At 41.7% G+C, this 26224-nt stretch overlaps 1 protein-coding gene across 2 annotated transcripts in view; it reads right to left on the bottom strand.

The window, feature by feature from the left end:
* The window catches only part of DNAH12 (dynein axonemal heavy chain 12), a 54538-nt gene that overhangs the window by 10857 nt on the left and 17457 nt on the right, over positions 1–26224 (bottom strand). The window contains exons 22-61 of one of the 2 annotated variants that reach the window (XM_072128716.1): positions 25577–25859; positions 25341–25460; positions 24405–24561; positions 24118–24290; positions 23470–23622; positions 22922–23161; positions 22508–22753; positions 22241–22360; positions 22023–22132; positions 21264–21444; positions 20361–20501; positions 20030–20113; positions 19598–19786; positions 17954–18073; positions 17630–17818; positions 16657–16808; positions 16189–16327; positions 14875–15041; positions 14530–14785; positions 13860–14159; positions 13565–13743; positions 12047–12239; positions 11493–11654; positions 10308–10502; positions 10078–10211; positions 9631–9793; positions 9443–9523; positions 8305–8481; positions 8081–8212; positions 7908–7997; positions 7677–7817; positions 7344–7585; positions 6270–6417; positions 5138–5283; positions 4800–5014; positions 3825–4017; positions 2595–2787; positions 1293–1465; positions 1064–1204; positions 817–975 (exon numbers count right to left, since the gene is read on the bottom strand). In XM_072128716.1, the coding sequence (XP_071984817.1) occupies positions 817–975; positions 1064–1204; positions 1293–1465; positions 2595–2787; positions 3825–4017; positions 4800–5014; positions 5138–5283; positions 6270–6417; positions 7344–7585; positions 7677–7817; positions 7908–7997; positions 8081–8212; positions 8305–8481; positions 9443–9523; positions 9631–9793; positions 10078–10211; positions 10308–10502; positions 11493–11654; positions 12047–12239; positions 13565–13743; positions 13860–14159; positions 14530–14785; positions 14875–15041; positions 16189–16327; positions 16657–16808; positions 17630–17818; positions 17954–18073; positions 19598–19786; positions 20030–20113; positions 20361–20501; positions 21264–21444; positions 22023–22132; positions 22241–22360; positions 22508–22753; positions 22922–23161; positions 23470–23622; positions 24118–24290; positions 24405–24561; positions 25341–25460; positions 25577–25859 (6777 nt within the window). The remainder of the gene's footprint in view (positions 1–816; positions 976–1063; positions 1205–1292; positions 1466–2594; positions 2788–3824; positions 4018–4799; positions 5015–5137; positions 5284–6269; positions 6418–7343; positions 7586–7676; positions 7818–7907; positions 7998–8080; positions 8213–8304; positions 8482–9442; positions 9524–9630; positions 9794–10077; positions 10212–10307; positions 10503–11492; positions 11655–12046; positions 12240–13564; positions 13744–13859; positions 14160–14529; positions 14786–14874; positions 15042–16188; positions 16328–16656; positions 16809–17629; positions 17819–17953; positions 18074–19597; positions 19787–20029; positions 20114–20360; positions 20502–21263; positions 21445–22022; positions 22133–22240; positions 22361–22507; positions 22754–22921; positions 23162–23469; positions 23623–24117; positions 24291–24404; positions 24562–25340; positions 25461–25576; positions 25860–26224) is intronic. The other variant, XM_072128717.1, reaches the window with a different exon arrangement.

Genomic DNA, 26224 nt, shown 5'->3' with positions numbered 1-26224 from the left:
CTGTAGCATATAGCCTGCCAGCCCCTTTAGTATACAGTCTGCCAGCCCCCAGTAGCATATAGCCTGCCAGCCCCTTTAGTATACAGTCTGCCAGCCCCCTGTAGCGGATAGCTTCCCTATAAAAAAAATAAATAAACTGAGTACTCACCATTCCGAAGGCCCGGGCAGCTTCTCTGCTATCATCATGTGCGTGGATCTGTCACGGACTTGGCGCTGGCATGAAGAAAGAAGAGGCACTGCCGACGGAGCTGTCACGGACCTGCCGCGCACATGAAGATAGAAGAGAAGCTGCCCGGGCCATCGGAATGGTGAGTACTCAGTTTATTTTTTTTTATAAACCTGAGTATAAGTAAAGTGGGGAATTTTCAGCACAAATTGGATGGAGAGTGGCTGTACATATCGACCTTTATTTTTAAGATAGGAGCAGGTGCTAGAGGTGGGACCTGGATCATGTATTTACGACATATCCTGTGAACATGTCATTAATATGATCCATGAGAATACCCCTACAGGGATACATCAAACTTATCATGTGAAATGAAAAAATGTAAAAAATTTGGTGCCTATGGGTAAACACCATAGGGGAGATTCATTATGACTTTTGGCAGAGAAGGCACATAAATCTAGTCACTTAGTGCGTGCACGGGCGGCATTGTGTGGGGAGGAGATACTATGGCAGAAATCTCTGCCAGATCAGACCTGGTCTAAATAGGTCAGACCTGGCAGAGACTGTGCCCTTATTTGCTAAAAGATGAATTCCCCCCACTGACTCTATAAATCTCCCCATGAAGTTATATTTATCCAACAAGTCCTTACCTGAGTCCCTTAAAAGCAGGTAAGTCACTTGCTCGGCAAATCTCATCCCAGCTTTTATCTTGAAGCCAGCCCGGTGCCGGGTTAGCAATATTATTTTGTAGGCCGACACCACCGGTCAGTAAGAACATAAACTCTTGGTGTTCGATCTCTTTCCTTGCCCTAAAATTATAATGGGTACATGGCAGAATAAATGGCATATCTTTATGTATCTGGAGCTCACCCAGATGGTGCCCAGGCGGAGACTTACATGAGGAGGTTGCAGCAGAGTAAGAAGGAGAAGAGAAGTTTGTCCTTCTCAAAGAGCGAGCGGCACACGTTGCAGTATAAGTTATAGGTAAAGTGGTCATTCAGGTAACGGAGACGTTTTTCTAAGATTTTCGATTTGTTGCTGAAAAAGAAGACAATGATATTGTAAAATGTATATACGGTAATCGCTCACATAATGTAACCAAATGTTAGTTTAGCGCAGTCCTCACCTGTCCTGAATAGAGTTGATATAGAGATTGACAAACCAGTTGAGCGCATACTGATACATGGGGTCGATGTTGGCAAGGTCCGCAATACTGAAGAACAGCACTGATGAATGCTTAGCAATGGGTCTGTAGCCTTCTCTGGACTCTGCGATTTTCAGCTCAGTTTTCTCTGCAATCTATAGATACATAGAGAGAGTATATGACTTCATAGGGATCAGCTATTCGATGTGGCAGCAATGCTGTGGGGAGCTTCACAGGACTTTGTATTCACACTTATTGATCACTAAATGGGATTCAAGTGCAATACCGAGAACAACCACTATACAACATATGGCGCTGTGCGTGGTAAATAGTAATGAGGCTACAGTGCATGGACACTTGGCAGTCTCTGACTTCTCTGCAGCCAACATTCAGAAGCTTGATAAGGTATTAAGTATTGTGAGAGATATATTTCTCTACAGAAAAACTATTAGGGATGTTAGGCAGGGCTCTAACAGTATAAATATGGCACAAGGTCCTTAAAATTAATCCGGCATGAGTTTTAACCATAATAAACTGCAGACAGTGCTAGGTATAGCCCCGGGAGATTTGTGTAACCATACCTATGTGTGTTTAACAAGTAGCAGCAGGACTATAAAAAGTGGAATTTCAATCCAGGTTTGCAGCTCCTGGAAGTGCTCAGGCCAGGTCTCTAAACCTGAACAGCACAGTGCACAAAGCAGAAAGCTCTTTAGGCTGAAAGACCTGTATACAGTCCTGTCACTACTAATCATATACACAAAAATATGGGTACACAGCTTTCCAGGGCTGCTACATAACACTGTTTTCAACATTGTGTGGTCAAAACTGCTGACAGATTCCCTTTAAGTAGCTACAGCATACCGTATTTTTCGCACTATAAGGAGCACCGGATTATAAGTCGCACCGTCAATAAATGCCTGCTAAACCGTCTAGGTTCATATATAAGGCGCACCGGATTATAAGGCACACCTGATTAAAAGGATGAATGACCAGCAGGTGGCAGACCTGTGCACAGTTCAAGGCAGCTGTTGTCTGTAAATACGGTTCATATATAAGGCGCACTGGACTATAAGGCACACCTTTGATTTCTGAGAAAATCAAAGGTTTTTTTGTGCGGCCTATAGTCCGAAAAATCCGGTATTAGTTGTATTCATTCATTTAATTTTGAAAGCCACTAAAAAACTTCAAAGCAAAAATCAGGAAACCATTTGTAATGGTTCTGAGAGCTCAAAAAGTGGCTTCTCCATTATCTATACTCCTTGAGATTCATTGCCTTCTGCTCACCTGCTGCTTTTTGGTGATCTCATTGCTCATGATCTTGGCTGAATCTAAGATCTGAATAGCGCTCTCATCTTCCAAGATGTTCCCTTCTGAGGACTGTAAAGTCTCCAATATCTTGTCTTCAATCTCCTTCAGCTGTTTCTTATTGGCTGCTGATTGTAAAATGAGGGCATTTCTCTCTTCTTCTAGCTCCGGTCTGTACAGGGGGAAGGTTTAATATCATGAAGCATATACAATGATGGTGGACACTTATGCTATAGAATAGGGATTCCCAACCAGTAGCCTTTTAGCCACATGCGACTTGTGGTCCCTTGCTGCATGATTCGCCCTAGGCGCCCTAGTCCTCACCTTAAAACAGCAACAATTTTTTTTTGGTAAAATTATAGAAATATGTACTCAAAAATCCACAATGTTAGTCTTTTTTCCAAAATACATTTCTTCGTTTATCTATCTGGCGTGACACCATCTTCGATGACGATAGAGTCTCCAATGCAGTTGTGAATGTTACTATAAGACTAATATGTCTATCTACTATATTTTTTAGTTTAATTTAGCATCTAACCATGATTCTAAATTTCATATGGGTCACATGTTACCCCTATTCAGTGTTGGACTGGCCCACCAGTGGGCCCAGGCTTATACCCAATACTGAAGCCTAGAACTTAAGCTGAACACAATTCAATTTGAGGGCTACTAAGTTTTATTTACTAGAGTTTAATGTAGGGTGAGCCCCCAGGATTAATTTTATGGGGTGGACCCAAGGAATCCCGGTCCCACGCTGCTTGTATTCATAGGTTTTTGCAGGTACATGCCTCTAGGGTGCACAGTTGTATGATGGTAGCCAGGGGCGTAACTTGAGGGGGTGTAGAGGTTGCGGTCGCACCAGGGCCCAAGAGGTTTAGGGGGCCCTTATGGTGTCACTTTCACATATGAGAAGACTATTACTATAGAGCATAGATTATAGTCGGGGGCCCGGCACAGACTTTGCACTGGGGCCCATCAGCTTCTACTTACGCCATTGATGGTAGCATTGTGGGAATTTTGGTGAAATATGTCTTAGTAGACAGTATTAGTTTAGGAAAGGTGAGAGATACTTTTAGACTACAGCCATCATATCACACCCAGTGAGCTGACAATCTAGCACCAATGCTTATGGGGCTTCACCTGGTTTAGTGGGAACATCTTGAGGAGACATAAGACATGTAGCCTTATAAAAGCAGCATGAACACTGACCTCTCCTTTGCCACTACAATGCCAAGTAACTGATCCTCCAAACCTTCGGGTGTAATCATAAAGTTTAGCAGTGACACTTTTGTAGCCAGCTCCGGGAGATAATGTGGATTTCTCAGCTTAGTTGTGATATAAAATCTAAAGTCACTGGAATATTCAATGATTGTTTCTCCGAGTCTGATGCAGTCCATGCCACCTGTGGACACAAAATGATTGCTTTAGCAATGGGCTGTAATGTGGCATTTGTTCATTTAAATGGTAAACAAGAATCATATTCTAAAAGAATAGCAAAAATGATGTAATAATATAAATGTCACACAAATGGTAAAACAAATGCACAAATGTCACTTCACTAATGTTTATCTACATGTATCACAAATCAAAACTGAACATCTAATGGTACGTTGGGGTTTACCTTCATCTGTTCCAGGGAGGCCGGAGTGAAAACAAATAGGGTTACAGTAAAAAAAGGAAGTAAAACATATACAAGAAGTGCATAATGATATATTAGAGGGCATAGAGAAAATCATATTTGGAGGTTTTTTTGTTCAGAGTAACCACAACAAGACGGATCTGACACACAACAGACCACAATGGCACCTGATGGACCAATAATGGAGTCTGTCAGGGTCCTACTGAGGTTTCCAAAATTTTGGAAGAAAAGATGGCTACATGTAGTGCAGTTTCTTTCCTTCAGTGCAGTCTTCAATACAGAATCTGAACACAGATTTAAACTGTCAGCAGATTTAACTCCATTAAACTACTATAATTTCCTCTTTTAAATTAAATCTCTCCTGTTTATCTAAAAAAATCTCCCCCAAAGTCAAGCAAAATGTCATGCCTGAGAGGAGTCAAGTTTAGACCTCAAGGGGAGCATCACTTCAGACACCTCTATATTTGGTTCTATAGCACCTAGAAACATGTTTTTGTGTCATATAAAAACTAATATTCTCATCTTCTACACGGCATCCATTGTACCTTGTTTAAATGTTTGCTTTAATAGTAAAGGTTCCAGAGATGGATCCAAATCTTCTCCCACGTTTTCCAATAAAAGCGGCGTCCCAAACTGTATGCAGTTTTCCAGGGTTCGCATATAGTCTGAATCTGTTAATTTGATGACGCTCAGTTGGTTGTCTTTTTCTGAATTCTTAATCCACTTGTTGGCTTGGCCTTGGGGGTCTATCATTAGCGGCCTACACAAAACCGACAATAAGAGCAGGCAAACATTACTGGAATAGCAGAGAGGGGTTAAAACCAACACTTCCTATAGAAATGGGATTAACTTTGACGGAAAAAAAAAATTCATGTCAATTTACCAACGTCTTGAATTGCTCACGATGACACCATTATCTACCGAGAAGCTGTCCGTCGGTAATCCTGCAATATTCCAGGCTCGGATTTTAATTGGGTCACCAAGAGTCTTACTCAATGAAAAGTCATCAGAACATGGAATCATTTTACTCTGAAATTTGAAAATTAAAAGATAAATGTTTTTTTTTTATCTTGAACATGGTGAAATTTTTTATCTTCATCATGTTCTAACCTCTTACTGGTTCCAGCATCAGTCCTTAGGGGAAATTTACCATAGTGAATCTACTTACTGAAGTAGTTCCTGAGGTAGATTCCTTCTACCTGCATCGTTCCCAAACCATTTTTAGAGAAATCTTTTATTTTGCCTTTACAAACTAAATCTTTATTTTACCATTATGAAAATTAATTTCAGGGGCTACTGGGTGTGTGGAGTAGCCTCTGTGAGCTCCGGAGGCGAAGGCTACTTCATGCCCCCTGGAGCCTCTGGAGATCCGCCTAGCTGCTCAGCATTTTGACATCATGCACGTCTTCAGCACCAGGGGGTCTCTCCGCATGCTCCCCAGCTGCTGGCACTTCGATGGCAGCAGAGCAGCAGCTACTGAGCTTGCGCAGAGCTCCCCTGCTGCCAGAGACACGCTCAAAGTTAAAATGCCAAATAGGTAGGTGGATCGCCAGAGGCTTCAGGGGGTGTAAAGTAGCCTTCACCTCCGGAGCTCACAGAGGCTACTCCACACCCCCATTAGCCCCTGAAATTAATTTGCATAATGGTACATTATTAAGAATTGTTTTGTAAAGGCAAAATAAGATTTATCTAAAAACTGTGTGGGGATAGTGCAGGAAGTGGGAAATGTACCTTGGGAATTACTTCAGAAAGTAGATTCTCAATGGTAGATTTTCTTAAATGAAACCAAACAATGGCCTCAGCAGTCATACTTTTATGTATGGCATGTGACTCCTGAGACCAGTAACTGACTTGTGCATTCGTGTCCATTATTTAAGAGACAGTGCTAGAGGAGAGCTGCGGATTTATAAAATCTACCTTCTTATTCTAAAAGGATGGGCTTTTATATATATCTACATTTAGTATTATTATCATATACATCCCAACAGAACCACCATAGCCCTCATATGATCCACCTTGCACAGCTTGCTCCATTCTCTTGTACATTCTTGTCGAAATCCAGCAGTAAAAGCTCCAAGGTAAGCAATGACCCCTGCAGATACCAGGACATCTCCGGTCAAATTATCATACATGTTCTGAAGGGAATCTGCAGCATTGGACCATCTAATGATTAAAAACAAATTTAAAAATTCATACTGGGAAATATGCAATACACATGCAGTGCGTATAGATAGACTAAGTATCAGGGTATCTACATATGCACCGGCTAAGCTGAAAAGTTATGGAAGGATGATTGGATTAAGGTATGAAGCTTTTAGAATTAATTGTTTGTGGTCATGGACCATTTTAGTATTCTAGACAATTCTAGTAAGGAAGGTAATATGGAAAAAACATTTTTCCTGTTGAGCTCCTACTTGTGGCCAAGGTTTCGACTGACGCTGGCATTTGGTTACGTTTCCATTTCCAAAGACCAATGAAGTCCACCATTGTTCAAGCCATGAATTTTGTGTTCACTAATGAATTGGGTTCTGTCTCTTCTTCACTGCAACAACCAGTGCCCAAAACTATTGTCATGCCCTAGTGGCCAATTTAAAGGGAACCTTCCCCTCAGCCTGTGAACAGGTTGAAACTACTCTTGTGCCTGATCCTGTGCTGCCTGTCCTGACCTTCTGCCTGAACACGACCCTGTGCCTGCCTTCTCACTCTGTACCCTGCCTTGGCCACCACTGTGGACAAAGTCGCGCCTGTGGAGCATCTCGGTGGTACCACCCCGCAGCAAGTCCAACCTGGTTTGCGATGGGCTCTTGTGAAAACCGGGTGCCACTTAGACTCCCAGGGGTCATCTTCCAGTGGATCCACTACCCCTGATTCCTGACATTGCCACACCACAGCATAAACTACCATCATTATATGGTTGGAAAAACTAAGACTAAGATAATTTAACATTGGTTGAGAGGACAGATTTAGTCCTCTAAAATTTTCTTCTGGGACTTGATTACTTGAAAGGACTAGAAATACTGCTAGCTACGATACTTTGCAATGTACGTTTTCTCCACATTGTACATGGTGAAAGCAAAATGGTGACAAACCTGTGTTTTTCTCCGCCAAGTCCTCCTATCAGCTTTTCAGCCCGTTCTAGTTTCTTAGCACATAAATCTACTTGGAATTCCAGCCGAGCTTTCTCCTCCGTTTTCTCTCGAAATGTCTCCTGGAGGGCAGCGAGTCGATCTTCAACTTCTTTCAGCTCTGCCCTCTTCTGGTTCAGCACTGACATTGTTTCAGCCAGTGACTGCTGGGCCTCTGCTAAACGGGCTTTCTTGGGTGCAACAACCTAAGAAATTACCAAGCAAGTGACATGAAGATAACCTGAAGAAGTCCTATTGCGTATGTATCAGTGTATCAGTCACAATAGATCTCTATACCTTTGCAACCCTATCATAGACTTCCATAGCAAGAATCCACCGGCATAAACCTTCGGCAGCAGAAGACGCTTTCACTACCTTTGCCGGATCAAAATCAGGATTGGTGATATATTCACTGCGGATCTTCTGCATCACTGACACCTGCAGGCATAATAAGGTATAAAACTATGTCTTATAGATTTTACATTAGGAGTCTTTATTACATCTACCACAATTATTAAATGTATTTACCGGAATATTATCCTTGTCATATTCCCGCAGGTCTTTGAGAAAGTTCATGTCTCCCAGCACTTTTTTACTCGGTCCCCAGTAGTCAAGTATCTATAACATAGAGTTTATCAGACAAAGAAAAATAATATAACACCATATCATAGATATAGTTATTTTCAGGTTGAGGCACTTACCTTCTGCCCAGTCCCTGCCGGATCGTTGATCTTATCCGGTTTAATCTCTTTCATAACGCAAATGGCTGCCATGACAAGTTTCACACCTGATGGGGGATTCTTCATAGTTTTCACAATAGTGATATCTGATGGCTAACCCAAGGTGTATAGATAGTAATTCCAAGTCTCATATGCTAAGACTATTATAATACTCACAAATTAAGTCATGCCTTTGGAGATCTTACCTTTAGAGTATCCAGTGCAGACATGGCTGCCTCCAACGCTGGGATGGCTTCTGCCAGTTCACTTTCACATTCACTTTTCAGAGCTTGGGCCTCAGTGGCTTTCTGGGTGGCAACTTCTTCATCTGCTCGGACTACTTTACTTTTCGCTTCCACCTCTGCAGACTCTTTTTCTATAATCTGTACATGTAAGATAAGTTTTATGGATATTCAAACAATTCTTAAAGAAATTCTATGATTGGGTTGCCCCAAGAACGACATTTATCCCCTAAATGGGTTGTCCCAGAAAAAAGTCAGAGTAATAGAGGGTCTGATCACATGGGGTCCCATCACTAGTCGGGACTAGTACCCACGTGCTGCATTTGACTTTTGCATTCCCATACAGTTGAGTTTCACTGATTGTGTATGAATGCCCATTTAAGTGGGGGACATGGAACCCTTATTCTTGGGAGCTGTGCACATGTAGATAGTCTATTGGGTTCGGTTACAGATTTTGCATAGGTGCACAGGAGTTCAAGTTCCTTCTCCGTGTTCTCTACATACATAAAGTACCTAAACGATGTCTAACTATGACCCAGAATAATACATAAGCCACCATAAATAAATGGGGTACACAGCTCTAGCAAAGGAAACAAACCCTTTCCCCCGCTCAGAGGCCCCATTTGGGGATTATTATGAAATATTATTTTATTAGAACATAGGAACATAATAAGTGTCAAACTACTCATTTGAAGTTAGGGATTTTCCCATAAATAAAGTTATTGATAAATTGATAAGTAAATGTTTAATCTGTTGCAATACTATAATGCCAACATCAGGGATTAGATCAAGTAGCAGAATCCGACTTAAGCCTCCTCCACACCTTATACCGAAGGGGAGTCCTTGCATTATACCAAAATATGATGCAGGGACTGCCTGTCAGGTGGCCACACTTTAGTGCCAGCAATGTATTAGTTAATGCAGTAGCAGCTCTGCAGTCTGGCTGCATCATATTTCTGTATAATACAAGGAATCCCATTCTGTACAAGGATTTCAGTCCGTGGATCAGGCCGACATATGGATATGTTTCCATGGGCTGCACATGATCCTGTGCAGGAGGCCTTACTTCACTATGAATGGATATGTATAATATTACAATCACCTTCATCATGTTTGCATTTTCCACTTTGGCCTCTTCTAGTTTTGGTTGTAGATCAACCAGTTCTTTCTTCATTTCTCCAACCTAAGCCAAGCAGAATAAGACGTTTGCCATTTACAGATATCTGGGATATCTGGCAACAGCATCAAGCAGGCAACAGGCAAGCTGGTGTAATGCAGCCTCATACTAACCTGAGATTCAGCGAACGCTAGCTTATCAAGTCCATTTGTATATCTCTTTTTGGCTTTCATCACTGTGTCTCGCTTCTGGGATAGTAACTGGCGGAAAGCTGCTATCAGCTCGAGGTAAGAGGTCGGAGTAACATAGTTGTGTCTTCCTAACTCTCTTAAAAACCTGAATTCCATAAAATAAAACAAAAAAAAATCATACTGTAGTCAGGTTCAACTTTTCACAAACTTAGTGTGTTTTAAAATAAATCTCTCATTTTGTAGCCAGCAAATCACTGTCTGTCCACAAAGTCTGCCTGGGATTACATGAAGAGACCAGCGTAATCCACAGGAGATCTGTGGTTAGTTCTACAAGATGTTTGGAACAACCTTCCTGCACTGTTCCTTCAAAAACTGTGTGCAAAAGAAATGATCTTAGATTATCTAAAATACAAAGAATAGAAGAATTACTTCTCTGATAAGGCTATGGCCGATGTGTGGAAGTGTTTACAGATGGGAACCACTTCCTGGTGCTCAATACTACTGAGTTCAAGGGTTTCCAAAAACTTTACCGCCACCCTCTCAAGGGCATCCTCTGGCCATGGCTGTAAGATAAGTGAACACTCAGTAGTCAATAAAGATCAGAGAGTTGGTAAAATATTAAGTGCCTATATGAACAACTATGAGGTTTCTGTACACACCTGGAACCAGTCAATGGTACAGCAATTGATAAGTGATGGGAATTGTCGCAGGCGGTTACGAAATGCATCACCGATCGGGCTGAAAGCCACCACAATGTGAAGGTTTTCCTTGCAGCGGTTCACAAAGAAGGCAAAGAGAGCCAATGGACTGAGCTCAACGTTTTTATTCCCAGCTTGGGCCGCAGGACGAACTCCCTGTAATGACAAACATAATGAGCAAATCGTCATATCATATAATATTACCTAAAAATTTTTAAACAAGAAACACCAGAATTATGTGATTTTGCTTAGGGCAAGGATTTCAGGGACCCAGATAATACTCCATAAATATCCCTTAAAGAAATTAGATAAACTGCAAAAAGAATAAGATAATAAATCTCCCTGCAATTCATCTCCTCCTTATTTTGATACCTTTTCTTTAACTGATATAAAAATAAAATTAAGAATACATGTTCCTTCTCTCATGTGTCTGGCTGTAAGAAAACTGGCTGCAACAGTAGGTTCTTCCCTTTGGAATAAAACATAATATGGCTACGCTTCATCCTTTTGGCTAGTGACAATCAATGAAAATAAATTACGTCTTCTTCTGTTCATTTAGATGTTTAAAGGAAATGTACCATCAGAATTCCATAATGATAAACCGAGGACACTTACTCATAGATCCAGGCACTGTGACTGTAAACTGATAATCTTATTCTATTTGTTATCCATGGCCTCCTTCCTTGTAAAATCAACTTTTAAAAGTATGCTAATGAGCCAGAAGGGCTCTGCAGGGGGTGTTACTAGAGCCCTTCATTGCTGTAGCTTCTCAGGCTTTTCTCCCCCTTCTCCCATAGCACTTTCCCCTCCCTCTGCCTCCTGTAATTTCACGGCAGCAGCAGCACACAGTGGAGGAGGATGATCTCACTGCACAGTGTAACAGTTTGTGAAGCTGCAGTTTGTAAAAGTTGATTTTAGAAGGAAGGAGGCCATGGACAACAAGTATAAGAAATTAACACAGTAAGTGTCCCTGGTTTAGCATGATGGATTTTGATGGTAGATTTATTTTAATGTTTTGTTCTGCATCAGGGGAAGGCTTTAAATAACTTTGTATTGCATAATTTACGACTATAGAAAGAGGTTAACAGAATCTACTACTATATCTAAATTATATAGTTCATGTATATAACGTGGTGGAACAAATACCTCCATAATCTCTTGCTTTTCATCTACAGCGAAAAGATTAGGAACCTCCCCGGTGTTAAGCAGGCTGTCCACATCCTCCAGGAACGCCTCCTGTTTGATCTGTGTGTCTGTGATGAGAAATACCGTCTTCTGTCCCTTGACTCCTGCACTCTTCAGCAGGCTCTGCAATGGAAGATACAAGAGCTTGGAATCAAAAAAATTAATAAAACTTTAATAGCTGATCATGTGTTGGTCTGCATGATATTCTATAAGTTTTCTCCACTCTAAGTACAAAAAGCCCTTATTATTTTTTTCAGAACTTTACCAGTTGACTGAATTGTGCATAAAAGTAATAGACTAATATTAGAATGTAATTTGGCCTTTATGGTTAAATTACTCAATTAAGTGCAACATATTACAAGAGCTCTAGTAATGTGTCTGTATCAGCCAAATTGGATTCATTGCATGACACATTTCTGACACTTGTAGGCTTGAGACTCCCTAAGTGTTGTCCCAAATAGTGACTATTACAATAATTACATACTTTATATGGATCTCCAGCAAGGTAGACTTACCTTCAGGTCTTCCCTCCACTCATTCATTCCGTAGCTCTTGGAAATTTCAGGTTGAAAGATATTCATTTTTGCCATAGCCGTAGCCAGACGTGTCAGCGACTGACGTCCACTCCCTCCGACTCCAACCAGCAAGGCATTACCTCCAGGCTGCTTTAAGATCCGACAAATCCGGGATAAATGTTCCAGAACATATCTGTTATTGGAAAACATAGACAGCAACAGATGGGAATGTTTATTGAAGGTGATTTAAAGAGACAATGGGGCAGATTTATTTACACGTCCCATTGCGATCGCTGAGGTGCGTTGTCCGACGTAGATTCGGAGCTGCCACGATTCACTAAGATCGTGCGTCCCAGCTCCTGCATGTGTCGCTTCTGTGCTGAGGTCCGCCGGAGTTCACCTGCTTCTTCCTGGTGCATGTGAGTGCTTGATCTTGCGACACAAATCCTTTTTTAAATTCCGCGGTTTGTCCGAATCCGTGGGGTTGTCCGACGGCACACCCCCTCGATTTCTGTCGCGTGCAACCCGGCGCCGATGCGCCAAAATCCGATCGTGTGCACCAAAATCCCAGGGCTATTCGGCGCAAAACGGAAATATTCGGGAAACCCGACGAAAGTGCGGCATTCGAACCCTAAGTAAATGAGCCCCAATGTCATAATTCTATACATCCCCTGATGACACAGTAGTATCTGATGGCGTCAAGTGGAGATAATGCCCATTTAGTCCTACACAAGCAGCCCTACGGGTCACTAAAAATTCTTATAGTTGCTGCCGGCTGGACAGTCACTCAGATGAAAGCTATACACCCTGATACATTAAGTAACATGCACACTTGGCTTAGTAGACATAATGGGGCACATTCACTAAGAATGTGGGAAACTGTCCTAAAAGTTTTCTGCCCTTGTATAATGCTGGGTGCAACAGATTCATTAAGAACGTGTGGCAGAAATCCTGAATGTGTCGCTTCCCTGCACTGGCCCGACAGAGTTCGCCATCTTTTTTTGTGGTGCCCCTTTAACATAGGGCGTGCGACAGAGTATGCATGTTGAATCAGGTGCACGGTTCGACTGAGCACCAGAACGCCCCCTAATTTGTGCCTAGAACAGCTGTGCCACAAAAGTAGCACATGTGACACATTTGTGGTGCAAACACTTTTTAAATACCTGTGCAAGCAATTTTCACTAGAAAGAACATACAAAGACTGTCAGAAAACTGACGCAAAGCCCTCGGTAAATGTGCCCCAATATTTCTGTGTCCTATATTTATCTATATATGGTTGTATAACACTGGATTTTCAGATGTAGAAAAAAATTTAAAGGTGATGGCACCAACAGCTGTCACTCATTGCAAGCCCCTATTCAGTTTACCTGGACTGCTTTAATCAAAGTAGTTTACTTGTGACACGTGACGCCACTTCTGCAGGTACATCAAGTATAAATTCAGCTAAGGTCTTATCTGAAATTTTTTTCTGTTGGGTCCCCAAAAATTGGTCCACAAGTAATCATAGTAAGAACCTACCTGAATATAACCAGGTTCATGCGAGTTTTATGGGTCTGGTTGTATTCATCTAAGCATCTCTCAACAACATCATTGAACTGCTGTACACTGGGGATCTCTGCATACAGACGTTCATCTCCTTCGAGATCAGGATTCATGTAGTCACCGAACAGCAAGTTTCTTATGTCTTCTTCTACCAGCTACAAAACAATATATATGACTCAAATTTTAATTATTATTATTAAGGAACTCAACTGCAAAAAAAGATCCGAACCTCACTATGAGAAGATTCCAGATTCAGCGTTTCGATACTTACAGGTTCACTTCCTTGTTTTAGATTCTCAAAAACTGATTCAAAATTTTCTTTGAAATGCTCTTTCACCACATCTTTCAACAACTTGTACAACCAGGATCTGTCCTTGTCGTCAACTAAGCGGTCGTAAAACACCCGCAGGACTTCATGGACAAATAGTCGCACCATGACGCGCTTATTCTCCACGGACTCTTTCTTGATGAGTAAACATCCTTGCACCACTCGAGAGAAATCCCGCAGATTAAATGTATAATGGGATTTAGCCGGGGTGGGTAGTAGGTTCTCCATGGCTTTCTTGTAAACCTAGTCATTTGATACAAAACAAGAATATGGTAATGGCTTTCCAAGATTAGTAAAGATGGTCTTGTCTTAAAGTTTATGTTCAGAATTTGGTGGTTTTTGATACCGACAAACTATAATTAGATAAGATCATGAATCTCAAATAAGGCTGTAGTGCCCTAGCATTGCCACTACACAATGGACAGCACTGTCTGCTTCCAAATCTATCCACTACCAAGGATATATATATATCAATATCAATAGCCCCTTCCCCCAGTGGCCTGACAACCCCATTAGGGGGCCATCCATATCTAACTGCCTGATTTACAACTCAATGCACACTTCTCAAACAAGTAAATGTGCTTTGTAAAATATGCATTTGTACTATTCTCACCTCCATTGTGCCGTTGACTATTTGGTTCCCAACAGTAAAGAACTCGGGAGAAAAGTCGTTGTTTCGTAGATAGAAGGCCACTACAGCAGAGAAGATGCGGACCATAGTCTCATCGCTGAAGGCGTTTATAGTGCAGATATTAAAATGACGCAAAAATCGGGGGGTTACTGCATTTCTTCCACCACCAGGGGGACCCATCGCTGCAATCAGTTGTACATCCACCAATGAGATTTTGGAGGTGTCTTTCAAGTCATACCTTGGTAAGGAGAACAGGTGATTTTAGAATAAAAAATACATTCAAAGGAAAAAAACTGAATTATTTGCTGTCAACAAATGTGTGCTTACCAGTTTCCATGGTCAAAGAACTGACGTAGAAGCTCGATAGGTGGCTGTGCTCCATACTGTTCTAAAGCCGGCATGTTCATATCATCCACAAATATGACGCATTTCTTCCCCATTTGGGGTCCATACACACCTTTGCGTCTTTTATCCAGTCTGTCCATGACGATATTCTAAAGTGGATAGGGAAAGGTTAATAATAGTCAACAGTTTTAAATGTACTGTACTAATGTATAATTTAGGCTCAGTTCACACTACTGTTCAAATTTCGGTTGCTAGCGTCCGCTTAAAAATAAAAAAATGGAAATTGAACAGATCCCTTATAAATCCCATCTGTTAGACAGTCATCCATCATCCGTCTGTATTTTTGGACGGCAAAAATGACGGAGATTGAAATACTTTTCTGATGCCTAACTGACCACCCCGTGATACACAAATTGCAGCAAAATGTTAATGCTATTCATCAATTTCCCACGCATTGGGGCAGATTTACTTACCCGGTCCATTCGCGATCCAGCGGCGCGTTCTCTGCGCTGGATTCGGGTCCGGCCACGCCCCCCCCCCAATTTCTGTCGCGTGAAAGCCGGCACAATTGCACCAAAATCCGATCGCATGCACCAAAATCCCGGCGGAATTGGGCACAAAACTGAAAGATTCAGGAAACCCGACGAAAGTGCGGCCACAGATCCCCTAGTAAATGAACCCCATTGGGACACATTTACTTACCTGGTCCCTCAGAGTTCCTGAAAGTGCATTGTCCAATGACTAAGATTGGGCGCCCGATATCCTGCATGAGATCCGCTGAAGTTCACCTTATTCTTCCTGGTGCATGTAAGTGCATTGGTTGCGACACAATTTAAATCTAAAATCCCCCGCTCATTTGACAAACAACTATTTATCTCCACCCTTTAATAAACAGACATGTTGATGTACGTCTTAGGTATAAGGCCACCTTGTGACCATCAAATGGAGCAGGTCCCCCATAGAGTTACTTACTGTTAAAGGCTCTCGATTCTGGATGAAAGATGGGGTTAATAAGTGACACGCCTCTTTATTAAGCATATGAAGAGATTGGGGGGATTTATCAAGGCCTGTGCTATCTTACAAGCCTTGATAAAATCGCAGTTCCTGGCACAGGACCTGGCATCAAATTACCCAGCCATGTGACAAAGAAACTGGAGCCTCTTATGATATCCGGAACAACTAAAGGGATGGAGGATCATCAAGTCTTGATCATTAGGGAGTCCCTTTAAAGTAGTGTTTAGTACTAATAGCCATTTGCAACAAAAGATATGTAAAAAAATAAAATACTGGACAAACCTGAATCTGATTGGCACTAGTTCGAGCAGAAAAATTGATGAAGAAAGGAAAGAATTTATCTTTGTCCAGATTATTCATAAGTTTGTCTTTGACATAGACAGATTTTCCAGTTCCCGTTGGTCCAACAAATAGAAGTGGCCTGAGTAAAGAAATATAAAATTGTAAAACAACCGTTTTTTCTATAACATTGGAGAAACCTAATAAAACAAAATGGCAAATTCCCTGTTCTTGACCAAAAGAACTGTAGAAAAAATAAAAACTACTACCCATGTTTGCCCACACAGAATACAAGGTTCTGTAAATGATGACCTGTATTCTGTCAATTGAGCACAGATGGCAAATTTACTAATTCCACTTCCTTTCCATTTATTTTTCTCAGAATGAAAAACATGAAATAATTCAGATATTAGAACTACCAGTATATAATATACAAGGATTGGTTAACCAAAGACCATCAACTTTACTAACTTGGTGTATTTGACACACATATCCATGAGGAAGGTGTATCTGACTGTATCCATGGTTGGAACAATGATATCTTGAATTTTGGTGTTTTTGTCCCATGTGGTTGTGCCTTTGATAAATTCATTCCAGTGAACCCAGCGCCCTCGACCTTTGAGCTTGAGAGAAAACAAAAAGTTAGTCTAAATCTATGAGAAGTTTTAGGTTCAATCTTATAACTAATCTAATACATTGAATATGTGTGACATGTGCAAGCTCCGAACAATATTCTAGTAGTCAAAGTGATGCACATGATGGGGCAGATTGACTTACCCCGCCCTGTCGCGATCCCGTGGTACGTTGTCCGACGAGGATTTGGGTCCGGCGCGATTCACGTAGCTCGCGCGCCCGAGTTCCTGCATCTGTTGCTTCTGCGCCGAGGTCCGCCAGAGTTCACCTGCTTCTTCCTTGCTTGTAAGTGCGTGTCTTGTGACACATTTCTAATTGTTAAATCCCGCGTGTTGTCCGCCTCCAGATTTCTGTTGCGTGCAAGCCGGCGCAGATGCGGCAAAATCCGATTGCGTGCGCCAAAGTCCTGGGTCAATTCGGCGCAAAACGGAAATCGTCAGGAAACCCGTCAAAAATGCGTCCCAATACTGAGCCCCAATGTTTCCAGTATCAAACTATCCATACACTGCTATATCATCTGACACCCTCATGCACAGGCATGCTCACCTCCACCAAGCAGGGCATGTGTAATAATTTGGGAGAGGGGAAGAGAAGTTTTGCCAAAAGAACAAAAGATTGGGAAGTTAAATTGTATTCACTGGTGGAAGACGCAAAGTGGAAGTCGAGAGAACACCATTTACATTAGATGTTAAATAAAACCATTGAAAGAAGCAGGTTCAGCTTTTATAAATCAAATGTATGAACGTATCATGATGGCGCATGATGCCTGCCTAATAATACATACCCCCCAATGTGTAGTGACTGACATTACCTCATACATATAGTCATAGACCAGGCCTTTATCATCAAATGGACATTCCCATTTTCCTACAGAAGCCGGAATCGGGTTCTCATTATTCTTTCCTGCCACAATTTCCTTCAAAAATGCATCAAACTTGACTCGACTGTCAGTGTCACAGCAGCCGCCGATGGACCAAACCAGAGAGAAAGCAAAACAGGCCTAATAAGGAAAAATCAAACAAATGTGAATCTATAAATAAAAAGTTAAAACATGGTAATTTTTTTATTTTTTAGCCATCAAGCCCCTGCCTGGAAACACCCAGTTGTCAATCTATTTCTACATCTACCCACTTACCATGATCCAGATACGAATGCTCTTATTGGTTGGATCATCTCTCACCACATCAAATATCAGCATTTCCAATAATCTCGTGAGTGATGTTACCACATTGCCATTACTAGTTGTCACCAATTCCTGTGTAGGAAAAATTGTTTTATATGAGGTCAGGTATATATGTATTAGACTGTATTATATATAATGGGGCACATTTACTTAGAAAGTCCGAAACTGCACTAAAAGTGCTGTGTGCGGCGATTCACTAAGATTGTGCGCCAGAAATCATGAATATGTCGCTTCCCTGCACTGGCCCAACAGAGATCACCATCTTTTTTGTGGTGCACCTTTAACATATGGCGTGCGACACAATTTGCAAGGTAAATATGGTGATCGGTCGGAATCAGGTGGACCGACCAAGGGCACGCCCCCTTAATTAGTGTCGCAGTGGACCTGCGCCACAAAAGGGTCATGTGCGACACAATATCGGCTTCTTAAATACCTGTGCAAGCAGTTTTAGCCGAGAAGAACGTGCACAGTCCGGCAAAAGTGCAGCACTGGACTAGAATATTGATAACTTGTTCAATCTACTCCAAGATCAATGGGTTTGAAAGGGTAAAGTGTGTCCAGTGTCGACTTTCCCATCATAGAATCAGTGGATCCCCCGGTAGGCCAAGGTTCTAACCAATTTCTGGAACCAGTGGTGTAGCGGAAGGCAACCGATTGGGAAACTACTTGGATATACCGTATTTTCCGGGCCATTAGGCGCACCGGACTATAAGGCGCATTAGTAGAAAGCGCCTTATATATGGAAAAATTCCATATATAAGGCGCACCGGACTATAAGGCGCAGGGTGGCCGGGGGCGTGGCGGAGGTCCGGGGGCGTGGCAGAAAACGGAGCGGAGTTGAGAGCGGCAAGAGGTGAGCGGTCTCCAGGGAAGGGGGTCCGTTCAGGTGGAGGAGGGCAGCGGACCCTACTTACATAGATCCCCGCTACCGGAGACAGCAGATCTCCAGCGGGAACTGCAGACCGACGTGGCAGAAGTTGTTCGTGCCGCGTGGTCTGCAGTTCCCGCTGGAGATCTGCTGCCTCCGGTCTCCGGTAGCGGGGTCCTATGTAAGTAGGGTCCGCTGCCTTCCTCCATACATAGGGCGCACCGGACTATAAGGCGCACTTTGGATTTCTAAGGAAATCCTAGGCTTTTATGTGCGCCTTATAGTCCGGAAAATACGGTATTTCCTTCAGGATCATCCCCCAGAAAATTGTTTATCTAATTGGCCCAAGAACCCAATTCAGATGATGATTCTGTAACAAATGTAGTTTTCCAGACACTGCTCCATGCTTATATTACTGGTCTGATATTGCAATGAGCTACAGCAGACACTGCAACAAAGCTGGAGCTGTTACTGATAAACCATAAGAAGACATAGGGGCAGATTTATCAAGTTTCTGAAAGTCAGAATATTTCTAGTTGCCCATGGCAACCAATCACAGCTCAGCTTTCATTTTACCAGTGCTCATGAATATTTTAAAGGGGAGCTGTGATTGGTTGCCATGGGCAACTAGAAATATTCTGACTTTCAGACACTTGATACATCTACCCCATAGTGCTGGCTAATGTACAACTTTGTAGAATAGATATCTGGAGGCATTTAGCACCCACCTTGCAGTGTTTCCTGAGAAATCTCAGTGAAGGTTGGATAAGCCACTTAAAGAGTTCCTCTAGAAGAATAAGATGATCTTTAGTCTTCAAGGCGTCGGGAAGAGTGTTGAGCCAAGACTTGACCAGTGGAGACCATCCCAGTTGTTGGGGCTCCAGATAAATCATACCACAGCGGCTGACAGTGGCAGGCTGGGAGGAGGAATACAGTCAGTAATCAGTTGTTTAGGTTGTCATGCTAATAATATTAGTCAACAGATTTTTACTAGGTAGAAAAGCCTTTTAGAGAAACTATATATGATGTAGCCCAACTGCATGGATGATCCACCAATGGCTGAACTGTCCTTGCTATTAACAATTACAATGTCCTTGTGCAGCATCTATGTGGCTAGGCCCCACTGCGTGGACACTCTTATAAGATGACAGTAAACTTACTGACGCCTGGGAAAGGTCCATTGCTTCAAAAATAAGACTCATCTGAGGCGACATCTGAATGATCTCTCCACTCATCAGGCAAAGCTAAAAAATAGTGCGAAATATGAGATTAACTACTTCTACCATAACTTTTCCACCACATCATGAATTTATCAAATGCTAATAATAGGATTTTGCTGACAGTATAATCCTAAAATTAGTTTTACATCATTAAGCCCCTTATATGAAACTTACAATGGCATCTACACAGTTCTTGTAATAATAATATATATTAATAAAATAAAGTAATGATATAAATGTAAGTTTCCCCACTATGTTAATAAACATTTACCTTCTTATTATCATCAAGAACTGTGTTCATACTTTCTATCCACAGAGTATCAATCGGTCCGTCAAATGTTACCCATTTTCTTTCCGGGGTCTCAGATAATGCAAATTCTCGGAAGGTATTAGCAACTATTCCATCAGTCCACTGCAAACAGGGAATAGACATTTATAAACATGATCCAAATAACTGCACATTGGTAATAAATGGATTACTAATCCATTGGCAACCACTCACAGCTCAGCTTTCATTTTACCAGTGCTCATGAATATTTTAAAGGGGAGCTGTAAATGATTGCCATGGGCAACTAGAAATATTCTGACTTTCAGACAGCTTGATAAAACTGCCCCATTGTGTTGAATGGTCGATGCAACCATCATCTCCTGCCCTTGAGATACTGATAGCAACACCGCAGGAGTAATGCCAGCACAGGCTTTCAGTATGCTACATATCTTGTGTCTTCACAGCATAGACAATTGTCTTCAGATGACCTCAAAGGTTTGAGACTTCCTACATGAACAGTTTGCTGGATAGTGGATTGGTCGTCGTGGGCCAGTTGAATGGTCACCAAGGTCTCCCGATCAGACCCTCTTAGACTTTTATCTTTGGCGTCATCTGAATGCAATTGTCTATGAATATGCTAAATATGCACCATTGTTTTTCTTGTGAAATTTTCAATAAGTGATGATGTGTTACATAACCCTTTCACATTGGAAAAACACAAAATTGGATCCAAATTGGGCGACTTCAAAGTGGCCGTCATTGTCATCACCCATCTTGAAAAGTTTCTCCCCTCCCCTCCCTTATACTTATGTGCCACAAGCAGGAAGTTTATATCACCAACCATTCCCATTTTATTTAGGTGAATCCTATTTACATTTTTAAAGAATCTTCTGATCCTATTTATACCTCATGTGATACTGGATCGAACTGGCCAAACAGCTGGCCCATGGTGATGGCCTTGGGATTCACTGTCCTGTATATAACCTTTTCTTCTTCGCACCCTCGCTCGTTCATAAGGGATAGCGTATCCGCGAGGACATGGAGAACCTTTGTTTTCCCTGAGAATGGCTCTCCAACCAACATAAACCTATACAAGATAAACACAACAATCTTTATAGTAATGTACACAGTGAACCCATAGTAACACATATTACCTAATCAATGCTGATTTACAAAGTCAAAGGGGGTCCCGGCAGCTAGACACCCTCCAATTACCATGTTGCTCTAGATCAGTGGTTCTCAACCTTTCTAATGCTGTGACCCCGCAATACAGTTCCTCATGCTGTGGTGACCCCAAGCCATGCAACTTGCAGTAAAAACACAGTAAAATTTCGGCTCTGATGGTTTTAGGCGACCCCCGGTTTTGGTCGTTCGACCCCCGCTGGGGTCCCGACCCACAGGTTGAGAACCACTGCTCTAGATAGAGTAAAACCTATTTAGTTAGTACAACTCTTCTAAAAGGATCAGTCTCCTCTGTGGACATCTGTTATTAAATGCTTGTATTCTTCATAAAATATCAACTCCAAAAGGATATTTTTTTCATAATCTTGTACAGTAAAATCTCTTTATTATTCCTCATAAATATCTAGCAAAAACTGACAAGTGGGTGTCACCAGGCATAAAATGAATAAACTGGAGTTTAAAAATGTACTAATAATCTATTACCCATGTCTCACAATCATCATTTCATATGTCTGTATCATTTTCTCCAAGAAGACCTTCTCGGGCTGGATGTTGTGTCGGGCACAGCACTCGTGAGCACATTCTAGAAGATCCTGTGTGTATATATAAAACAGGTCATTCAGATCATTTTGCTTCCAGAAGAAGAAGAATAAATCCTGATAATTTCCCAACAGGATCTGCATTTCATACTCTGTTCATACCTTATAGTCTGCTTCTGGAAGCTGAATTCCAGGGAACAGGTCACTGGTAATCCCATTAAACAGAGGAATATCATGAGACAAAAATTTAGGTTCGTTCACGTCCTTTATTGACCGCAATAGCTACAAAGTAAGGATTATATATAATTTTAATGAATTATGACATCATTTAGAGATAGCATGACAAAGCAACTAGTATGAATTAAAGGAACCATGTTTAGAGGATGTGTATAAAAAAATACAAATCCATCTTAATGGATTAAAACTTACAAGAATATCTTCATTCTCATCTGGAAATTTCAGCTTCAGATTCCCAGCAGCTACTAGCACGGCTTTCACTGCGCGCATCCCATAGTCATAGTGGAACTGGGATGAGAGCTGCTCAGAGCAGAGCCGGTACGTCATCACGATCTTCACAGATAAAGGTTTAGCATGAAGAAAGCCGTAGGAATAGAGGGAGATCTCTGCAATCAGGGCATAGTTGGGAACCATCATGGCTACCGTACGAAAGAGAACCTGAAATGTACAAACCAAGGATGTCAACCAACAAAGTAAACTAAACTCTACATCATTGCAATGGGAAAATAGAGTGTATAAATGAAGGAAGTAAAAGACACTGAACAAGCAGGGTCTTGTTGCGCGCATATGAGTTCTCGGCCCAGTCTTCGGTCCAATGACACTTACCTTGAGATTATCAGGCAATTCGGAACGTCCCGCGTAGCCAGGATTCATAGTAATGGCTACAAAGCAGTTTGGGTTAAGCTTTAGTTCAGTTCCTTCAAAGTTGAAGATGTCCATCTTGGTCTGAATGGCTCTCTGGATGCAGAGAATCTGCTGGGCCACCACTGACAATACCTCTAGCTCAATGCGGTTAAACTCGTCAAAACAGGCCCACGCCCCTGATGATGCCAGTCCTTTGAAAAACTAAAAATATTCAGTGAAAACATTAGGTTGAACAGACATTGTAAGGTAAAATGGCTGTAATTGAAATGTGTAAAGGGGTTTTGATGTTTAGGTGACTGATAAGTAGGATATTCATAGACTAAAGATTATTAAGATTCATGAAAAGTGGATGCGAAATGCCAGAAGAAGATCGGCTTTGAAAGATGGATGTTAACATCCGTTTTTCAAAGTCTTTTTTGGTCACAGTCATGCTTTGGTGAATACGGTGTTGCATCCTGACTCTTTGGATATTGCTGCCTAATTTACGACCCCCTTAATATTGTACATACCTTTGACATTGCTATGTAATCTAAACCGTCTGAGCAGTTAAAAACGACACATTGCACTGCCAGTGCTTTAGCCAAGTCTTTGGTGGTCTCTGTCTTCCCCGTGCCAGCCGGACCTTCTGGAGCTCCACCCAGATTGAGATAAAAAGCGCCAATCTACCAATAAGAAACAGAACAAGAAGTGTAAAGAACAGGAGCGTAACTAGGAGAGGCAGGGCCCCATAGCAGACCTCTGAATGGGGCCCATCTTCCCCTTAAAAACAACAATCACACCATGTATACACATACAGCATATAAACCCAAGCATCATATACACAGACATAAGGCATATACACATCACATATACACACACATACAGCAAATACACACATACCTACAATAACATATACAGAATATACACACACATACAAATGCAGTATATACACACCACACAAATATACAGCATATTCACTCCCAAATCCCAGATACCAGAACCCCCTTACACTGTGGGCCCCATAGCAGCTGCTATGGCTGCTGCCCTGTAGTTACGCCCCTGGGAAAGAATATTATCTATGTTCTATGTGTTAATTAAAATTAAAAGTTACTTTCTATGAATTACTAGGCTTTGTCTTTTTAAAAAAAATATGCAAGACATTAACCATTGTATCATACCAGAGTCCGATAACATCTGTCAGTGAGGGGCGTGATGACCAAGCGGGGAGAGTTGCCCAGGTACTCGTAGGCGTACTTGACATTGCAGTTAATGATTCGCACCCTTGCGTTCTCATTCTCCCAGTAATACCGCAGTTGAGCAAGCCACTGGAAGTCTGTTTCATGGGAAACCCCTGAGAAATACGAGACAATCTAGTCAGTCTCCAATAAATAATCAATGGAAAATACTTATACAATATATATAAATATGGAACTGAAAACATGTGTATAAGCAGAAGAACACAAACCTGTTTCTATCATTTCCATGACCACATCTCGAGCATGTACATCTATGGTGACAAGAGCTCCCAATGTGGTACGTGTCTGCTTCGACAATTTGCCTCGTACAAGCTCCACAATATCATTCAGTTGTAGCTGTAGCTTCTCGTAGTAGTTTTTGAGGCCCTAGAAGAAAAAATGCTGGCAGTAAAATCTATATCAACTTAGGCTGCATTCACACAAACGTGTGATTTCTCCAGTCCCCTATTTTCGTGCCATATGAGACCGTATATACGTGACGTTGTTCATCCGTATGCAGCACGTATTTAACCTGTATTTATGCGTCCCCATGGACTTCTAAGGGCATACGGGACTGAAATACGGGAGAAAGTAGGACATGCTCAATATTTTTATATACGGCCAGTATACGGTACAGCACGGCAGCATAAATGGTTGGACGTATTGTCCATTGAAATGAAGGTGGCCGTATGTAACCCGTAAAAAGACGGTACGGTACGGGTAGCATACGTAGGCACGTATGGGGGATGTATATATGGCCAACGTATATACGCCATACATATGTCCCCCATAGACTGCAATGTGGCACTGTGCCGTCTCGTAGCCGAGAGAAAGATAGGACATGTCGCCAAACATCGCTTTATGACACCACTTATTTAAAGGCCATTTCCAGACTTTAGATCTTGACAAATGGGAGTGCAGAATGTACTAGCATTCTTTATATTTTCAGTAGGATTAGTCAGGCTACAGCACCCAGGTGCAAAGTTAATTTTTGCATCCCATATAGCTACATAGCATACGTAGCTATGCCCTGGGTATGCCTTGTCAAGGGAGCAGAAGAAGCAGTTCAATGCCTGCCATCTTATATCACATTGTTTAAAAAGGTATGATACTGTTTTAATATGTACAATGTATTATAGAATCAGCAAAGGGACATTAGGCATTACCTCTGGGCCACTGCTGATAGCCTCATGCACTTCACTTGTCCAGAACATCTGAGAGACACAAAGCACAACCTGCCCGGGCCATTCTCTAACCCAGTCTTTTCTTGCAGCCTCAGGGTATGCCTATTAAAAAAGAAAAAATTGGATGGACAAGATTAAAGATATACCATATAATGCATCACCCCATGCACATACTAAATTAGCTGTGGCTTAATATTTCTCTCTAATTGGAACCTTACCATTCTTGACCGAGCGATAACATCATGAACACTCCTTAGCATGACATCCTCCACTTGGATGAGCCACTTCTCCACTGCCCCCCGAGCCTCGGAGGTGGAGATTGTCTGGATGAGTTCCACTCGCTCCCCCTCAGTGCTGTACATGGCTTTGATATCCAAGTTGGGAAGGAACTCCAGCTTTGCAATTCCTTCAAAGCACTTCTTGAGATGTGGCTGCACCCGGAGAGGATCTTTAGTCTCAGAGAGAATCTCCAGCATTTCATCATTGGACAAGAAGAAAAAACTACAAAAAAAAATGTATAGTATAATAAACATGTACAGCAAGGCCAATTAAAGAATTGGACATTGACTTATAGGATAGCAACTTTATGAAAAAAAAAATTAATCATGCAAATTATTACTCTGCTGGTTTTTGAATGGGAAGAGGAGAGTAAGCCATTGCAAGATCCCTACAGCAGTGGGTCATCCCCTCTAAAACAAAAGGATTGGGCATGTGGAAATCCAATCTGTCATCATTGGAGAGATGGCAGGACAAATGTGTGTATGTAGTGTGTATGGACACATTGGAAAAGAAATGATCTCTACTGATATCTAGTGAAAATGTCAGACAAAGCAAAAGTTTATAGTACAATGACTTATAAAAAGGAT

The sequence above is a fragment of the Engystomops pustulosus genome, chromosome 10, assembly GCF_040894005.1.
Source record: "Engystomops pustulosus chromosome 10, aEngPut4.maternal, whole genome shotgun sequence".
NCBI lineage: Eukaryota > Metazoa > Chordata > Amphibia > Anura > Leptodactylidae > Engystomops > Engystomops pustulosus.
The sequence above is the reverse complement of the archived record's forward strand: the minus strand, read 5'-3'. Positions and strand labels throughout refer to the sequence as shown.